Source organism: Nicotiana attenuata, chromosome 2 (genome assembly GCF_001879085.1).
Source record: "Nicotiana attenuata strain UT chromosome 2, NIATTr2, whole genome shotgun sequence".
Lineage (NCBI taxonomy): Eukaryota > Viridiplantae > Streptophyta > Magnoliopsida > Solanales > Solanaceae > Nicotiana > Nicotiana attenuata.
The window spans coordinates 51,276,395-51,293,184 of NC_031990.1; the positions used below are offsets into that span (position 1 = coordinate 51,276,395).

General features: G+C 33.7%; 1 protein-coding gene across 6 annotated transcripts; it reads right to left on the minus strand.

Moving 5' to 3' along the window:
- On the minus strand, positions 6,532-14,878 carry LOC109209801 (ER membrane protein complex subunit 6-like). 6 transcript variants are annotated; one of them, XM_019373141.1, is made up of 7 exons: positions 14,768-14,878; positions 14,608-14,684; positions 12,866-12,918; positions 11,623-11,755; positions 8,076-8,271; positions 7,501-7,520; positions 6,532-6,955 (listed from the first exon to the last, which is right to left on the minus strand). In XM_019373141.1, exons 4-7 carry the CDS (start codon positions 11,736-11,738, stop codon positions 6,925-6,927), a joined length of 363 nt encoding a protein of 120 aa, XP_019228686.1. In that variant the 5' UTR covers positions 11,739-11,755; positions 12,866-12,918; positions 14,608-14,684; positions 14,768-14,878; the 3' UTR covers positions 6,532-6,924. The 6 variants fall into 6 exon arrangements, with proteins under 6 accessions (XP_019228686.1, XP_019228697.1, XP_019228710.1 ...); XM_019373152.1 differs by having other exon boundaries at positions 14,608-14,664; positions 14,768-14,877; XM_019373165.1 differs by lacking the exon at positions 12,866-12,918 and having other exon boundaries at positions 11,623-11,747.

The following is a 16,790-nucleotide window of genomic DNA, read 5'->3' on the forward strand; positions in this document are numbered from 1 at the left end:
AATATAGAATCTTCCAACATGGGTAAACATACAAACAGAGTACTAAATCATGAAACTCACCCACAGGTGAAGAAAAAATAGGGGAACTCACCCCGATAAGCAGAACCAAAACCAAAATACGAATGATGCTCCTTTAGAACAAATCAAACCATACTTGTACAACATCAGCGAGTTCAATGGCCTCAGACCTACTGTAGGAAACACATCAATGGGCTGGGCCTCCCCTCTTAGGCGCCCTCTACTCGCCTGATATGTACCCCAAGCTGGTGGTACAGGGGCATCGACAGCTGAAACCGAACTCATAGCCTGAATACCCCATTTTGACACGTCTGTTCGGAGTTTGGGACAATCTCTTACCATGTGGCTGGCATCTCCACACTCGAAGCAACTTCTCTTCTAACGTGGCCTTAGAGCTTTTTACGCTTAAAGCCCTAATATACCTTAGAGCTTTTTTGCACTTTTCGCCTTTAATAATACTGGTCTTTATCTTGTTTTTAATTACGTGTGGTGTTTCTTTATCATATTAATTAATTCCAAGTGATGACTTTAGGAACTTTTTAGTTCTTGATCATTCAAGAACATGTTTCTTAATCTAAATTCGTTCGTTTAATATCTTAGAATCTAAACTTTCACTGAACCGGTACAGCCTCAATATTTACTTGTTTCGAACGAATAAATAGTCTTTCTTGTAGTTCAGATCGTCATCGTTCACCTCGTTTTTGAATCATCAGATTCTGAGTCTTAAAACTTGAGATATAGTGTTTCTTGAAATCAGCCCATTACCGAGTACAGTTATAGCCCTCGCTAGTGGGAAGGTAGAACTAGCATACAGTTACGGTTTTTCTGAAGACACATTTGAGATATCATGATCCGGCATCACGGCCTTCTGAAATTCTACAAAAAATGCAAAAAACGATAAGACTGCGAAACTTGGATGCAAAACAAGAATAGAACTTTCTAGTTACCCGAACCAGTGATAGCGAAAAGTGAAAAAAAAGGACCATGGGGTTTGAAGTGAAAAACGAGAAGAAAAATCACACTTCTTTTAAGTGAAGCACACAATTTACAGGAAATTACAAAAAAAAAAATTGAACATCTATAAATTAGTACACCAAAATTAAATTGCAATTAAATTATAAATTTCAGCTTGCAATATATAGTAATGCCGATACTAATCCAACTACTCAAAGATAAGATTCAAATAAATGACTGATTCCCATTAGAATCACTTAGTGCACTACTGTTTGAAGCACAAACTTCTCTAAAATGCATGGCTTCACCGAGGAACCACTAAACCCTTGCCTCATCACCTTAAGTGACGGAGCAATGCTTTCGTTAACATTGTTGGTTACCCACTATCTCAGTTACAAGGAGGACCAAATCAATCAACAGAAGTTAAGAATTTACCAAAAAAATTCCTAGAAACGCTTGAAGAAGACGACTTTCTTCCATGGATTTCACATCTTGTTCAATTCAAACTATCTCAGTTAATATGGTTCTATGAATACAACTTAAGTATTCAGCAAAAAGATTTCCATAAATGCATAAAGATTCAGAGTTTCTCCTGAGGATTGATTCAACCAGCAGAATTCACCAGGGAAAATAATCCTATGGGATGCATAACGATTTAGACTCTCTTCAGTGCATCTCACACCCAGTTCAATTCAAACTATCTGAGTCAGAATGACAGATTGATTCGATCATCACAACCTAAGAATTTACCAAAACTTTATCCTACAAAAGATTCAGACTTCTTCAGTACATCTCACGCCCAGTTCAAATCAAATTATCTCAGATTTGAATGATTAGTTCATTCATTCATTCAGCAATACTTTAAGAATTTGCCAAAAAGATTCAAACTTTTATTAATGGATCTCGCACAAAGTTAAACAAAATTTCCCAACTCAGATTTGTATACACAATTGGCTAATTTCGGTAGAAAAGTTAAATTCAAAATTTCCCAACTCAATTGACTAATTTCGGTAGAATTAATTATAAGAAGTGAAAATTTTCAAATTCTTGAGTATTTACATAGTTGAACTTCAAGATCTCAGAAGTTGAAAAGTCATTATCCAGCAAAAAGGGAGAGAAGGAGATAAGCAATCGTACAAAGATATGAAAGCTTAACTGAGGTACCTTGAAAGCTGAGTAGAGATGCGGATTAAAGTCTTTGTTCTCGCACAATTTACCTTTTTGGTCTGGGTGCACTTAGATCTGCTGTCGTGATAAATCTTATACTCTGTTTTGATGATGGTAGGTCAAGGAGACGCTAGGGGTGTAGGCTAGGGGTGTCAATGCTTCCGTTCAGCTAATTATTTTTAAAAAAGTATAATATACCCTTTTTGGTTACTAGTACGTACGTTGCACGTTAATAATGGCGCATGATGATTAAAATATTTTTGGTCAGTTAAGAACTCACATACCCAGAAGATGAGAGTAGCAGAAATGAGGATGTTGAGGTGAATGTGCGGGCACACTAGGATGGATAAGATTAGGAATGAAGATATTCGAAAAAAGGTGGGCGTGGCTCCTATGGATGACAAGATGCGGGAAGCGAGGCTCAGATGGTTCGGGCACATAAAGAGGAGGAGCTTTGGTGCCCCTATAAGGAGGTGCGAGCGGCTGGCGCTGGTGGGTACGAGGAGAGGTAAAGGGCGGCCTAAGAAGTATTGGGGTGAGGTGATCAGGCGGGATATGGCGAGGCTTCAGATCTCCGAGGACATGGAACTCGATAGGAAATTGTGGAGGTCAAGCATTAAGGTTGTAGGTTAGGAGGTAGTTGAGTTCATTTAGTCTACCAGTGTGAGGCTAGACTGATAGGATTTAATCTTAGACTGCTAGTGGTAAGTGTTGTGTTTACAATACTCTTCCGCTTGCATAGTGTCGGGCCTTATTTAATGGTTATTATTTCTGCTTTCCATTTATTCACTGGTTCTTGTGATGTTGTTATTATTTCCATGGTTTTTATTGATGGTACTGATATAGTGTCTCTTTTCGTATTTTCGTCTTCTTGAGCCGAGGGTCTATCGGAAACAGCATCTCTACCCCTATCGGGGTAGAGGTAAGGTCTGCGTATACACTACCCTTCCCAGACCCCACTTGTTGGACTATACTGGGTCGTTGTTATTGTTGTTGTATGAAGGAACAATAAAATTTAATTAGTGAGAGAAATTTTATATATAATAATACAAAAATTATCTAATGCCGAAAAAATATTAGTATTACATTAGTGTCACGACCCAATTTAGGATCATGGCCGGCGCTTAGGAGCAAGTGCTCCCAAGTAAGCCTCATCGGTAATGTACAGAAAATTGAACAAAATTTTTTCTATTTTAGGACTATCCAAAATAAACATGTCTCAGAAATCAACAACACAACCAACCAATATCCACCAAAACAAGTCATAATCCTCATTCATGAAGTATTTCCAACAAACAATAATACCAACTTCATCTCCAAGTATACGATGGGAAAGTCTAATACGAGTCACAGGTCTATATCAATAAAAGAATACTTATGACACTCATAAAGATGACTATGGAGCGACTCTAAGAGTTCATAAGGAAAGATGATAACAAATAAATAAACTTTTCACCCACGCGAACAAGTGCGGGGCTCACCAGGAACTATCAACTCGTATACTCTAATTAACGAAATCCTCGCTCGCGTCAACTGCTGCCTCTGTAAAAAAAAGCGGGGAGTGAGTCGCTAGCTCAGTGAGTACTAACAGTTAACCACAACCGTTTTTAATTAGGGACAAGTCAGAAAACATACATGTATAGTAATAATTAGAAACTATTATAAAAATAAAATGCCCTTTCAAAGCGGTATATATAATCAGTCTATTCATGTGTTTCATGTAAGAGAAATCAATTTGACAAATCGGTAATAAACTCGGTAAACACTGTGTCATAGCAAATCTTTATGTTTGGAAAGATTTCCAAGAAAGGATCATGTAATTTGTATCACTATGTGGACCCCTTCGTAAAAGGAGTTAAATATAATTGTAGATCCCTACTCGAGGGAAAAATGTAATTGTATGCTAGTTCTATTTTCCCATTAGGGTTCCATGAATCGATTTTTAAATATAAATCTTTCTTCATAAATATATAAGATTGGAAGGAAGTAGTTATCTTTTTGTCAAACCCTAAAATTTTCGAGACTTAGAGTTATTGAAATACACTTAAGATTTTCTTGAAAAAATCTATATATTCCATGTAGTTGTTAAGTTAGGAGATGAATTAAATGGCCAAATTTATCGAAGAGGGTATTAAAGCTCATCTCACTAAAGTATTTATGATGTAGAGCTCATCCTTTCCTCTAACCCTTCAAAACGGAGCTTTAAAATAATAATAGTCTCAGTGTCTCTCCTGAATTGGCCTTTAAAGTCTCAGTCTCTCTCCCGAATTAGCCTTTAAAAGGCTTTAGTGAAGCTCGCCGCAGGGGATACAATACATGCACATCGAGCGCGCCCCTATTCTTTCAGATTAATGTTAGAACTCGTGCGACATGTGGATAACTTGACAGAATATTAATCTATTTAATATATCACATTATTCTAATATATATTAGTAATTATTTTATTATTTAATATGGTATATGCAAATAGAACAAAATCTATAAAAAATCAAAGGATACACATTATATAGTAATCAAATTATTTGTTCCTTATTTAATCTATATTATTATTAATTAGAAAGTATTTAGTACTATACATTTACTAATATGACTTTTTATTAACTTGTCAATTGGATTAATATTTTGATACTACTTCTCTTTTCATATTATATAGATATATATTTTCTTTCTATGAACTATTTTTATTTTTTAAAAACTTATGTTATATCGTCAAAATTCTTCAATTGTCTAAATTTATCAATTATTTTCTTGAGTGCTATTTATTTATATTTAATTAATTAATTCAAAATATAAATATTAAAATTATCTTTATCCCCCACTTTTCATACATTCTTTTCTACTGTAATATCGTGATTAGTTTTCTTGTTTTGTACTTTACTGAAAATTAAATTTTGAACTCATCAAAAGTATAAAGAGATAGGCCTTTTATTATTTTTATAAAAAAACATATCAATATTTTTTTATAATATAATAGTTTTCTTAAAAATATATTGATATTTAATTATTTTTAATTCAAATTAAAAAAGAGTAACTAATTATTAACTAACCTAATTAAATTTGTCCAAAAATTTGACACTTGTTAAATTTTTATTGTGACAATTAACATTATCACATTTATTTGCTTCTCCTATTCTATGTAGATAGATTGCCGGACGCGAAGGCTGACGCTACATCTACACTTCACTGCTTTTGCATGCTTGGCAACTCACTTTTGGATGCTGCTTTAGACGCGACACGTCCTTGCCCGAAATGCTTGGTGAATTCACGATAACTAATTTCAACATTCTAAGTTCATTAAATGTCGTCTTCTACTTCCTCCTGTCCACTTTAATTGAGTTTGGATCATTTTATACATATTAAAAAAATTCACTTTTTAGCATTAATTAACAATAAAAATTGATCATATTTAACCTTAATTTGTTCATTGAGAGTATAACAAATATTCTTAGATCTTTACGCAAGGGTAATTTTGGAGAAAGAAGTTAATTCCTTCTTGATATTTGAAAAAATAAAATATTGTGGACTTCAAAATATGACCAAAAATTCAATTAAAGTAGACCATAAGGTGTATTATATACTAATAATTGTATCCCCCCCCCCCCCCCCCCCCCCCCCCCCCCCCCGATTCACGTATTAGAATCACCTATAGAGTGATTTTTGTATATAAATATGAAAATCAACTAATGATCATTTTGTTAGCTCTAGAAACAAAATTCCATCTTCCATTCTTAACACACCTTAATATTCATACGTCTATGTACCCCGGGCCATGTTATACATGCATTAATATGTTCGTATAATATTTTTCTTGTATTCTTGAACCTTGCTTCACTTGTGAGAGCCACGTGAAAAGATTTTTTTGAAAAATAAGTGATTTTCTCACTTATTTTGTTGTATTTGATTAGGTGGCAGAAAGTATCTTTTAGAAAATATATAATTTTGACAAACACTACAAGAGACAAATGGACAAGGAAAAGGAAGGATAGTAAGTCGGGGTGACAGTGGGACAAGAGGTGGGGGCAGGGTAGGGGTGGAGCGGTGGGGGTTAAGTGTGGGGGAGGTAGGGGTAGGGTGAGGTGGAGGGTAAGGAATGTTGAAAAAGAGTTACGAAAATATTTTTCTTTCTTTTGGTAGGGAAATTATTTTCCTCAATTGGAGGAAAATAAATCCATGAAACAAATCAACCAAATATAGGAAAATTGAAAAACATTTACTCCATACCAAACACACCCTAAAGCTCGATTTTAGCCTGAATTAATTGTAGAAATTCACAGGGCCTCTCTCCTTAGCTGCATTTCAATTCAATCAGGCATTAAAAAACTGCAATTCTTTTTGTAGAATACAGAAACTTATTGGCATCGGAAAGTAAGAACAAACCAGATGACTGCTGAATCCAATCAAAACCTATATTTTCTACCTTTCGAGAAGCCAATATGCAGTCAAAACTCAAAAGTATAACCACAATAGTGCTTATTAAGAACAGTACAAGGCTCAATTGTTGAACCTGAACAATTAGATTTCACTAAGATTACCGGCTCTCTATATCATTCAACAGTATATGGAATGTTCAACTGCTTATGCAATTACTCGAGCTTTTAAGCTCTGAATATAAATTACCTAACCAAAAACTTTTCTCAAGATCAAATGTTCAACTACTCTCAACTCTAAAAACTTTCTTGCAAGCTTAATAGAACGAAAATATCATGAGTGCAAACTTTGAACTTGAAAATGTCTTAGCATCTTCTTGGGATAGCAAAGGTCTTCATCTCGCACGGGAAGGGATCCTCAGAATATATGCACAATGTCATATGCGAATCTTTTGCATGTCAAGGAATTACAGGAATTGCATATACAATACAACACCATGCAAGGGACAATATGGTAAAGATACATAGAACCCACACAAGAAATGCAATGAAAATATTGGCACCGCTACGGCCTCTCTCCTGTTTTTTCAATTTGGTTGGTTAAGAGATAATTTGAGAGCACTGTAAATGTTACCAAAATATCCAGTTATGTTTTTGTTTCCCACAATTCTTTTCTTAACTAAACTTGTCCAAAACAATTTGTCTACAAAGGTAAAAGACAGAAGACATATCTTGTTAGTTAGAGTAATACTTGAGAATAACATGTTCTAGAGGGGAGGTAGAGGATAACATGTTCCCAACTATAACCTGATAATATCTGCATGATCATCTCTACACCCTATCGTGTTAGTTAGAGTAAAACTTGAGAATATTGGCAAAAGACATACATGTTGGGGCGGAGATGATAAGCCGAATACCTTCAGATAGTTTTATCAAGAGGGAATAAAATAATTCATAAATCTATTTGTCGAAAGACTACAACAGATTAGGATACGTCCAGAAAAGCACGAATGACTGCAAAGAACAGAAACGTCAAGTCAGTGTCAAATTAAGCATATGAAGCAAAATTTAAATTTCAAATTGTCAAGCAGTGAAATTTTTATGCTGGATACTACCTTAAAACAAAAAGGTACAACATAGGCTACCAAGATAGAAATCAATCCCATCTCCCCAAATAATTAACGAAGAACTGTAGGAATACTGATAAACATGATTCTAACCAATAAAATATCACTGAGATACAGATAATATGATCCAATAATTGTTTAGCTGCAAGAGAAATTTGAAGAAATAAAAGTTGAAAAGATTTGGGAAGAATTCATAACCGGGAAAATGAATGAGAAAAATTTCCAAAAGGGTAACAAGGGAGAAAAAATGAGGCAGGGTAAAATAAATTAATCAGGGTTTTCAAAAAGATTATGATTTTGAAAAGAAAGTGAATTTTACAATATTTTCTCCCGTGGGGGTGGTTGGGCAGGCAGCAGATAAATTGATTCTTAATCAAGTATTAGAACAAACGAAAATACACAAAGAGGACATTTTATTAGAAGTATCGAATCAAAGAGGTACCATAAGCCCGCCAAAAACTCCATCAATCATGACTCTGTTCCAGCTGTCAAAGTAGGAGTGGATTGAAAACTTGGCCTTTGCTGTGAGTGCTACCGAAGTTATTGCCATGACAAGGAAATAAAAGATAAAGCCTGTCAAGCTAGTAAGTCCCAGAATGCCGGCAATGACACCACCAATGATTGCCATGAATGTGCGGCTGAAAATAATGCTCAATATAAATTGGAAATGTCCAATGACAGGGAAAAAGCATAATAGCTCAAAAAGACAAAAAGAACCCAACTTTACTTGTTCATAAATGATCAACTGCACGTCTCCATTCACATTTTCATTCTTCCTTCAGTTCCAACTGAATAATCAAGTATTGACATTTCTTGATAGACAATTGCAGCACAAAAGGTTGTTTTTGTTTTTCTTTTATATGACAAGTTTATGGAGCTTGGGATTGTTTTGTTGTAGAAGCAAAATAAGAAGCATAGTACCAGGACTTCCATTAGCATTGAAAACCAGTATAAACTCTTAAATGATTCAAAAAACTACTTCTCATCGATTATTGTAACTTATAAAGGTAAAATTCATTCATCAATACCATTATAATCTGCAGTTCTTGGTGTTGGGTATTAGGTTGTTTCTTTGATGATTGAGGTACTTAGAAATTTAGTGAGGTAAAAGAACGGATATTTGAAGGACTCTACGCATCTCCTCAAGCCATTATAGTAACACATGGAATTACAACAAGAGTAACAGATAGTATTTCCTTTCTGCTTAGGTGCGAGGAGCTATAGTCTTGTGCACTAGAAAATAAGAACTCAAAGAACCCAACCCAAAAAGCCATAATACAGAAAAATCATTCCAAGTATTGTTCAAAAGATGAAAAGAAGTTAGCACTGAGATCTTGAGATTATTTCATGATCTTGAAACGAAAACGTGGTTTATGGGCTGATTTCAAGAAACAACGTATCTCAAGTTTTAGGACTTAGAATCTGATGATTCAAAAACGAGATGAACGATGACGATCTAAACTATAAGAAAGACTATTTATTCGTTCAAAACAAGTAAACATTGAGGTTGTACAGGTTCAATGAAAGTTCTGATTCTAGGATATTAAACAAACGAATTTAGATCAAGAAACGTGTTCTTGAATGATCAAGAACTAAAAAGTTCCTAAGTCACCACTTGGAATCAACTTTTTTTGAGAAGGGCCACTTGGAATCAATTAACGTGATAATAAAACAGCACACGCAATTAAAAACAAGATAAAGACTAGCACCACCTTACTTGGAACCACAAGGATAAAAGAAGACAAAATAGAGAAAAATACTCTATTGCAAATTAGGACAAATCCCAAAAACGTGAATTACTTCTACAAGGCATGAGAACCCTTTATATCCGCCTAGGATCTCTTCTTTGATGACTACAATTCCTATTCTAATAAGGAAATGAAATAGCAAAAGACAAGGAATCCCTATTCTACAAGGAAAAGAAACTAAACTTACCAAGAAAAGAGAACAAGAAATCCTTTCTTGTAAAGAAATAATAATTCCTATTTTAAGGAGGAAAGAATTTTGGCTTTTTGAAATCAATCTTGAGCTTCTTAGACTTCTTGCGTTTCTTAGAAATAAGTTCATATGTTTGAATTTGAGCTATAAAACATGATCTTGGCCAAGATAAATTCGTCAACCTGGACCTCTAGATTATAGCTTTGATACCAAATTGATGCGATTCTTCGAGTTAACAAAGAACCAATCAACCAGGATCAAGATCTTAAAACGAAAACGTGATTTATCGGCTGATTTCAAGAAACAGTGTATCTCAAGTTTTAGGACTCGGAATCTGATGATTCAAAAACGAGGTGAACGATGACGATCTGAACTACAAAAAAGACTATTTATTCGTTCAAAACAAGTAAATATTGAGGTTGTATCGGTTCACTGAAAGTTCTGATTCTAAGATATTAAACGAACGAATTTAAAATCAAGAAACGTGTTCTTGAATGATCAAGCACTAAAAAGTTCCTAAAGTCACCACTTGGAATCAATTAATGTGATAAAGAAACACTACACGCAAGTGAAAACAAGATAAAGACCAGTGTTATTAAAGGCGAAAAGCGCAAAAAAACTCTAAGGTCTATTAGGGCTTTAAGCGCAAATAAAGCGTGGGCTTTAATGAAGAAAGGCGCAAATGGACAAAAACTACAAATATGTAAGTGTAGTCCAAGACTAATATCAATAAGCATGAATACCAAATATAAGGACAAAGAAATTAAAAAAAAATTACGATAAAGTAAAATATCAATTGTTTAATGTCGCATTTTCAGGATTACGCTCATTGACAAGAAAAGTATGCCTTAGAACCTTGATGGCAACAATAAAGCGCACGCTAAGCGAGGCAAAGCGCTCAACATGTTTTGAGTCTCGCTTTAGGGCTAAAGCGCGCCTTTGATAACGCTGATAAAGACTATCACCACCATGCTTGGAACAAAAACAAGGATAAAGAAGATAAAATAGAGAAGAACAATCTATTGCAAATTAGAACAAATTTCAAAAACGTGAATTCCTTCTATAAGGCATGAGAACCCTTTATATAAGCCTAGGGTCTCTTCTTTGATGACTACAATTCGTGTTCTAATAAGGAAATCAAATAGCTAAAGACAAGGAAAGTAAAATACCTACTCTACAAGGAAAAGAAACTAAAATCATACAAAAGGAAAAATGCTTATTCTAAAAGGAAAACAATAAAGAAAGTCTAAACCTACTAATAAAAGGAAACAAGAAATCCTTTCTTGTAAAGAAACAATAAATCCTATTTTAAAAAAGGAAGAATTTTGGCTTACTGAAATCAATCTTGAGCTTCTTGGACTTCTTGCGCTTCTTAAAAATAAGTCCATATTTTTGAACTTGAGCTCTAAAACATGATCTTGGCCAAAATTAATAAAATTTAACATAGATTCTTCTTGTTCATCAATAAGCCCCAAAGCTTTGGTTTAGTGGTAAGAGCGCAAAGCGTGATGCGCGGATTAGGCAGACGTCACGGGTTCAAACCCTGCTGCAGAGGTAAAGGGGAGAAGGGTAAAGAGGGGAGGGGGTCTATCATCCACCGAGTTTTGAATCGTACACCACAGGACCTACGGGATTTCTCGATTATAAGAAAAAGAATAGAAAAAATGCCTCAGTGAAGGATTTAATTCCAACATAAATGCATATAACTTCAACCAGTAGTCCAGTTGTGCTAACATCAATCTCACATGAATACATGATTGAGGACGTAACTCACACCAACATAGTATGTATTAACGTCTATGTTGCTCGGACTCTCCGAAAATATCGCCGGGTGCGTGTCGGATTCTCCAAAAGCAGTGTATTTTTGGAGAATCCGACACGGGTGCGGCAGTATTTTGGAGAGTCCGCGCAACATAGATTAACGTACATCCAACTTAGCTAATTACAACTATTTGAAATCTTCAAGAAACAGTAAAACCATAAGAGACTATAAAACAAACCATAAGAGACTATAAAACACTGGACTGAACCTAAAGATAGTGTCAACCAACCTGTATAAAATAACTTTCATGTTGTTTTGCACATTCTCAGCATTGAAAGTTGGCAAATCATCCATACCACTGCTGGATTTTTCTGAAGACCCATTTGAGTTATCATGCCCCGGCATCACGGCCTTCTGCAATTCTACAAAAAATCCAAAAACGATAAGACTGCGAAACTTGGATGCAGAACAAGAATAGAACTTTATGGTTAGTTGAACCAATGATAGCAAAAAGTGCAAAAAAGCAATAAGGACCATGGGGTATATTGTAAATTAATACACCAAAATTAAATTGCAATTAAATTATAAATTTCAGCTTGCAATATATGATAATGCCGATATTAATCCAACTCCTCAAAGATAAGATTCAAATAAATGACTGATTCTCGTTAGAATCACTTCGTGCACTATTGTTTGAAGCACAAACTTCACTAAAATGCATGGCTTCACAGAGGAACCACTAAACCCTCGCCCCATATCACCTTAAGTGACAGAGCAATGGATTTTGTTAACATTGTTGGTTACCCACTATCTCAGTTACAAGGACAAAATCAATAAACAGAAGTTAAGAATTTACCAAAAAATTCCTAGAAACGCTTAAAGAAGACGACTTTCTGCCATGGATTTCACATCCAGTTCAATTCAAACTATCTCAGTTAATATGGTTCTATGAACACAACTTAAGTATTCACCAAAAAGATTTCCATAAATGCATAAAGATTCAGAGTTAACTCCCGAGGATTGATTCAACTAGCAGAATTCACCAGGGAAAAAAATCCTATGGGATGCATAACGGTTTAGACTCTCTTCAGTGCATCTCACACCCAGTTCAATTCAAACTATCTGAGTCAGAATGACAGATTGATTCAATCAGCACAACCTAAGAATTTGCCAAAAATTTATCCTACAAAAGATTCAAACTTCGTCATTGCATCTCACACGCAGTTCAAATCAAATTATTTGAGATTTGAATAATTGATTCGTTCATTCATTCATTCAACAATACTTTAAGAATTTGCCAAAAAGATTCAAACTTTTATTAATGGATCTCGCACAAAGTTAAATTCAAAAATTCCCAACTCAATTGACTAATTTCGGTATAACGAATTACAAGAAGTGAAAATTTTCAAATTCTTCGGTAGTTACACAGTTGAACTTCAAGATCTCAGAAGTTGAGAAGTCATTATCAAGCAAAAGGGAAAAGATAAGGAGATAAGCAATTGTACAAAAATATGAAAGCTTAACTGAGGTACCTTGAAAGCTGAGTAGAGATGGGGATTAAAGTCTTTCTTCTCGCACAATTAACCTACAAGTAGCACGCGGCTGTAAGAGGCAAAATGTTCCACACTCTTCTGGATCAACCCATGGTCTAATTCGTGAAAAGGTATTTAGACTCCACATTTCCACCAAACTTGAATACTTTCTGCTTTGTATTGAGTTTATTGTCGAAATTTTTTGTCTTGAATTAGGTGAGGTAGATCTTAGAGTTATTTTAGCAACTATAGAAAGATTAGCCACTAAATGTGGCGAGTTTCAACTTATTGTTGTCTTTGCTCTATTGTCCTTCGAGACAACTGTTAATAGTCGGTTTGCAAGACGGCCCGGAGATGAGAGTGGACTTTTGGTTGTCTGGTTCTTTCCTAACACCATATCTAAGAAACTAAACTATTTACCCTCTGTTGATTAGGACAAGAATAAGTTGAGTAGCAAAGTATCTTCTTTTGTCAACAAAATCGTGATTCCACTGTTCTTACTTTGAAAATGGGATCTAAAGGTTAAGAAGTAATACTTCCACATAACATGCAATTATGTGAATCAGCTTTTGAACAAACTCATCAAAAGCCACATAAAAGATCAAAGTAAAACCAAATGTGGACTTCTTCTCTTCCTAAGCTTTCGTAAAGTGAACTGGTAATTATAAGTTTTCTTGTATTGCATGGTTACTCATTATTCAATTTTTATTGATATGTTAGAAGAAATATGCAAAACATGGTGCTACTATTGTTATCCTAGTCTTTGTTCTTCTTGACGAATGATCAAAGTTTAGTTTCTATCTGATTATAATTTCTTTTTATGTATAGGAGAATGTGGATGATGCAGTTCGAAATGGTGGCAGAAAGTAAATTTGATCTTAATGTAAATGCGAAATTTTTTTGGATAATTAGGTTGTATAATATTCATGATCTTAATGTAATATTCATGATACTATATGAATATATTCACTTTTGTAAGGTTTATTGTTAATGGGCATTTTGACTCATTGTTTTATTATTATATGTATTAATTTGAATTTTTTTTTTTTTGGTACTTATTGGCTAATTTGTTCTTCTTGACGAATGATCAAAGTTTAGTTTCTATCTAATTATAATTTCTTTTTATGTATAGGAGAATGTGGATGATGCAATTCGAAATGGTGGCAGAAAGTAAATTTGATCTTAACGTAAATGCGAATTTTTTTTTGGATAATTAGGTTGTCTAATATTCATGATAATGTATGAATATATTAACTTTTGTAAGGTTTATTGTTGGTGGGCATTTTGACTCATTGTTTTATTATTATGTGTATTAATTTGAATTGTTTTTTTTGGGTACTTATTAGCTAATTTAGTTCTTTATATCATCAAAATATATGATAATAATGCATTGAGGGGAAAAAGCAAAAACTTACATTGGACGAATTGAAAAAAAATATCAAAGCTTGTGGCACAGAAATATCCACAGATCCAAAACCAACTCACAATCCATGTGTTCAAGCACACAAATTTACATGGATCTAAGAAAATGTTGAAAATTCAAGATTTTAGCACTGACATATCGGTAGATCTAAGTCAAAATTGCATGCTTTTAGTTCAGGTATATACATAGATCTCAAATAGCTCAAAATTCATTCATTTAGGCATAGATCTAAAACAAACTCCAGTATCTAAACAAGAGAAAAACAAATCAAAGCAAATTAACCATCAAAATAAGCGATAATTCCATCGTAAACACTGACCCGATAGTCGGATTATTCAAATCCGGAGGTGATCCAAAACGGTCAACGCCTTAAAAGCTGCACCGATTTTCACAAAGCTGTATCAAAAAATTCGACTCAAACCCTAAAAGTTCTATACACACACACATAGGGAATAAAGAAAAAGCGGAAACGGCCGTACCTGATATAGAGTACAGAGATGAAACGGTAAACAGAAGCGCCGTGGAAAGTTCGCAAGGTCCGCGTTGTTTGATGAGGGTTTGGTTTTATCGGGACAACTCTAGTATTGGAGAAAAAAAATAATTAATAAAAAATTTAACTTAGAAATAAACAGAAGTTTAGTTCTAAGGAGTGACAAAAAGAAATATAAATATCTATATCTATATCTATATTTATAGGGGTGTTCATAAAAACTCGAAAAACCGAACCAATCCGAAAATCAAACCAAATCGACCAAAAAAACCGATAGTTTTTGGTTTGGTTTGGTTTTGGTTTTGAATTTTAAAAAACCGATCAAATTTGGTTTGGTTTTGGTTTTAATCAGAAAAAAACCGAAAAAAAACCGAACCAAACCGACTATAGGAGTAGCTATTTTAAATATATATGTATATTTTTATATAAAGTTTCAAAAATTTTATGGTAAATGTTAATAGTTTGCCACTTTTAGTAAAGTTCTTTACCTTTACATTCTAGTTTGATTGGTAGTTTTCTTTTGTTAAGTGTAAGAATCCATTTCGTGTTAAAAATAATAAATTTTTAATTGAGTCCTTAAATTATTTATCACTATTTGATTCAATTATCATCAATATATCTTGGTAAATAATAGATTTTTCAAAGGGCAATTGATTTGATAGTGTTACGTTGAAAATATGGTCGCCGGAGTATGTGTTTGGTAGTGTATGTCTTATATTTAAATCGACAAATAACTGAAAAACCGACAAAATCCGACATAAACCGAATCGAGAAAAAACCGACTTAATTGGTTTGGTTTGGTTCTAATATTTGAAAAACCGACTTACTTGGTTTGGTTTCTTTTTTGGGAAAAACCGATCCAAACCAAACCATTAACACCCCTATATATTTATATCTATATTTATATCTATATCTATATCTATCTATCTATATCTATATCTATATTATATTAAAAGCATGAAACCTTAAAGCTAAAAGTCAAATTACAGATTTACCCCTTTTAAAAATCTAATTATCTCACCTATATAAAAGAAAGCAGCAAATTTATTTGAAGGGGTGTGATCCTTCAGAACAAATATTATAATGTCCCGAAAATTTTCTGTCCTAAAAAACTAGCCAGCAACTACTTAGAAAAAAATTAAATTAAAATAACAAGTTTGTAGGAAGGGACGCATACCTTCATAATAGGTTACTACAATTATTGTTCCGAACAGTTTCTAAGTACTCTATATTATATTTTTGAATCTTTGAGATGTTCTATTTCAAAGATCTTGTCATCATGGGATAAAAATTTACAAGGCACAATTATCTCTTTTGGATTTCATCCGCAATAATTTTATGGGATAATTTAGAAGGCTGATTGGCATGTAGTTTACAAATCCTGCGGTCATTTCTCAATTAGCGGTATTCCGTTGCTTCTTTTAATTATACTGACAACATTAGCGCCCCATCATCTTAATTTTTATACTGATAACATTAGCGCCCCATCATCTTAATTTTTCATTATTCCGAAAAATGTATTAATTCAAAGGTGAAAAAGTATTACTATCACATAACATTTATATATGTATTATGCATTAGTTATATCTTTTTCCCAAGAAAACAACTTCAGTGTCTGTTCTATTAGTAATGATTCAAAGCAAGTTGCCTAGCAATTTATGTTTTTTTTTTTTTTTTTGGTAATTAGCAATTTATGCTTTTCTTCTCACGTTCTCATTATACTTGTTAAAATGGGAATAGATTTTGTTGAATCATTTGGCATTAGAAAGAAAGATGGAGAACTGTTACTTAACAAAAAAAACTAGACAATTATCAAGTTCAAAGAAAAAGATCTTCAAAAGCATAAGAGGTTTGATAATTTAGAAAGAAGTTCGAATGTTATCCAAAGATTAGGTCCACTGCTGCTAAATTTTTGAGAGTTTAAAAAAGTTACACGAAGGGAGACCTATGCATTAAGAAAGTCTTTGCCCTTTTCAGGGGAAAAAATACCAATTTATTTATTTATAATGTTT

What these genes read in the sequence shown, in the direction of transcription:
- LOC109209801 (XM_019373165.1), bottom strand. Translation starts at nt 11,738, where the DNA reads ATGCCGGGGCATGATAACTCAAATGGGTCTTCAGAAAAATCCAGCAGT. An exon ending in GAGTTTTTGGCGGGCTTATG is followed by an intron (nt 7,521 to 8,075) that starts GTACCTCTTTGA and finishes TGTTCTTTGCAG; the next exon opens with TCATTCGTGCTTTTCTGGAC. An exon ending in TCATTCGTGCTTTTCTGGAC is followed by an intron (nt 6,956 to 7,500) that starts GTATCCTAATCT and finishes GACATGCAAAAG; the next exon opens with ATTCGCATATGACATTGTGC.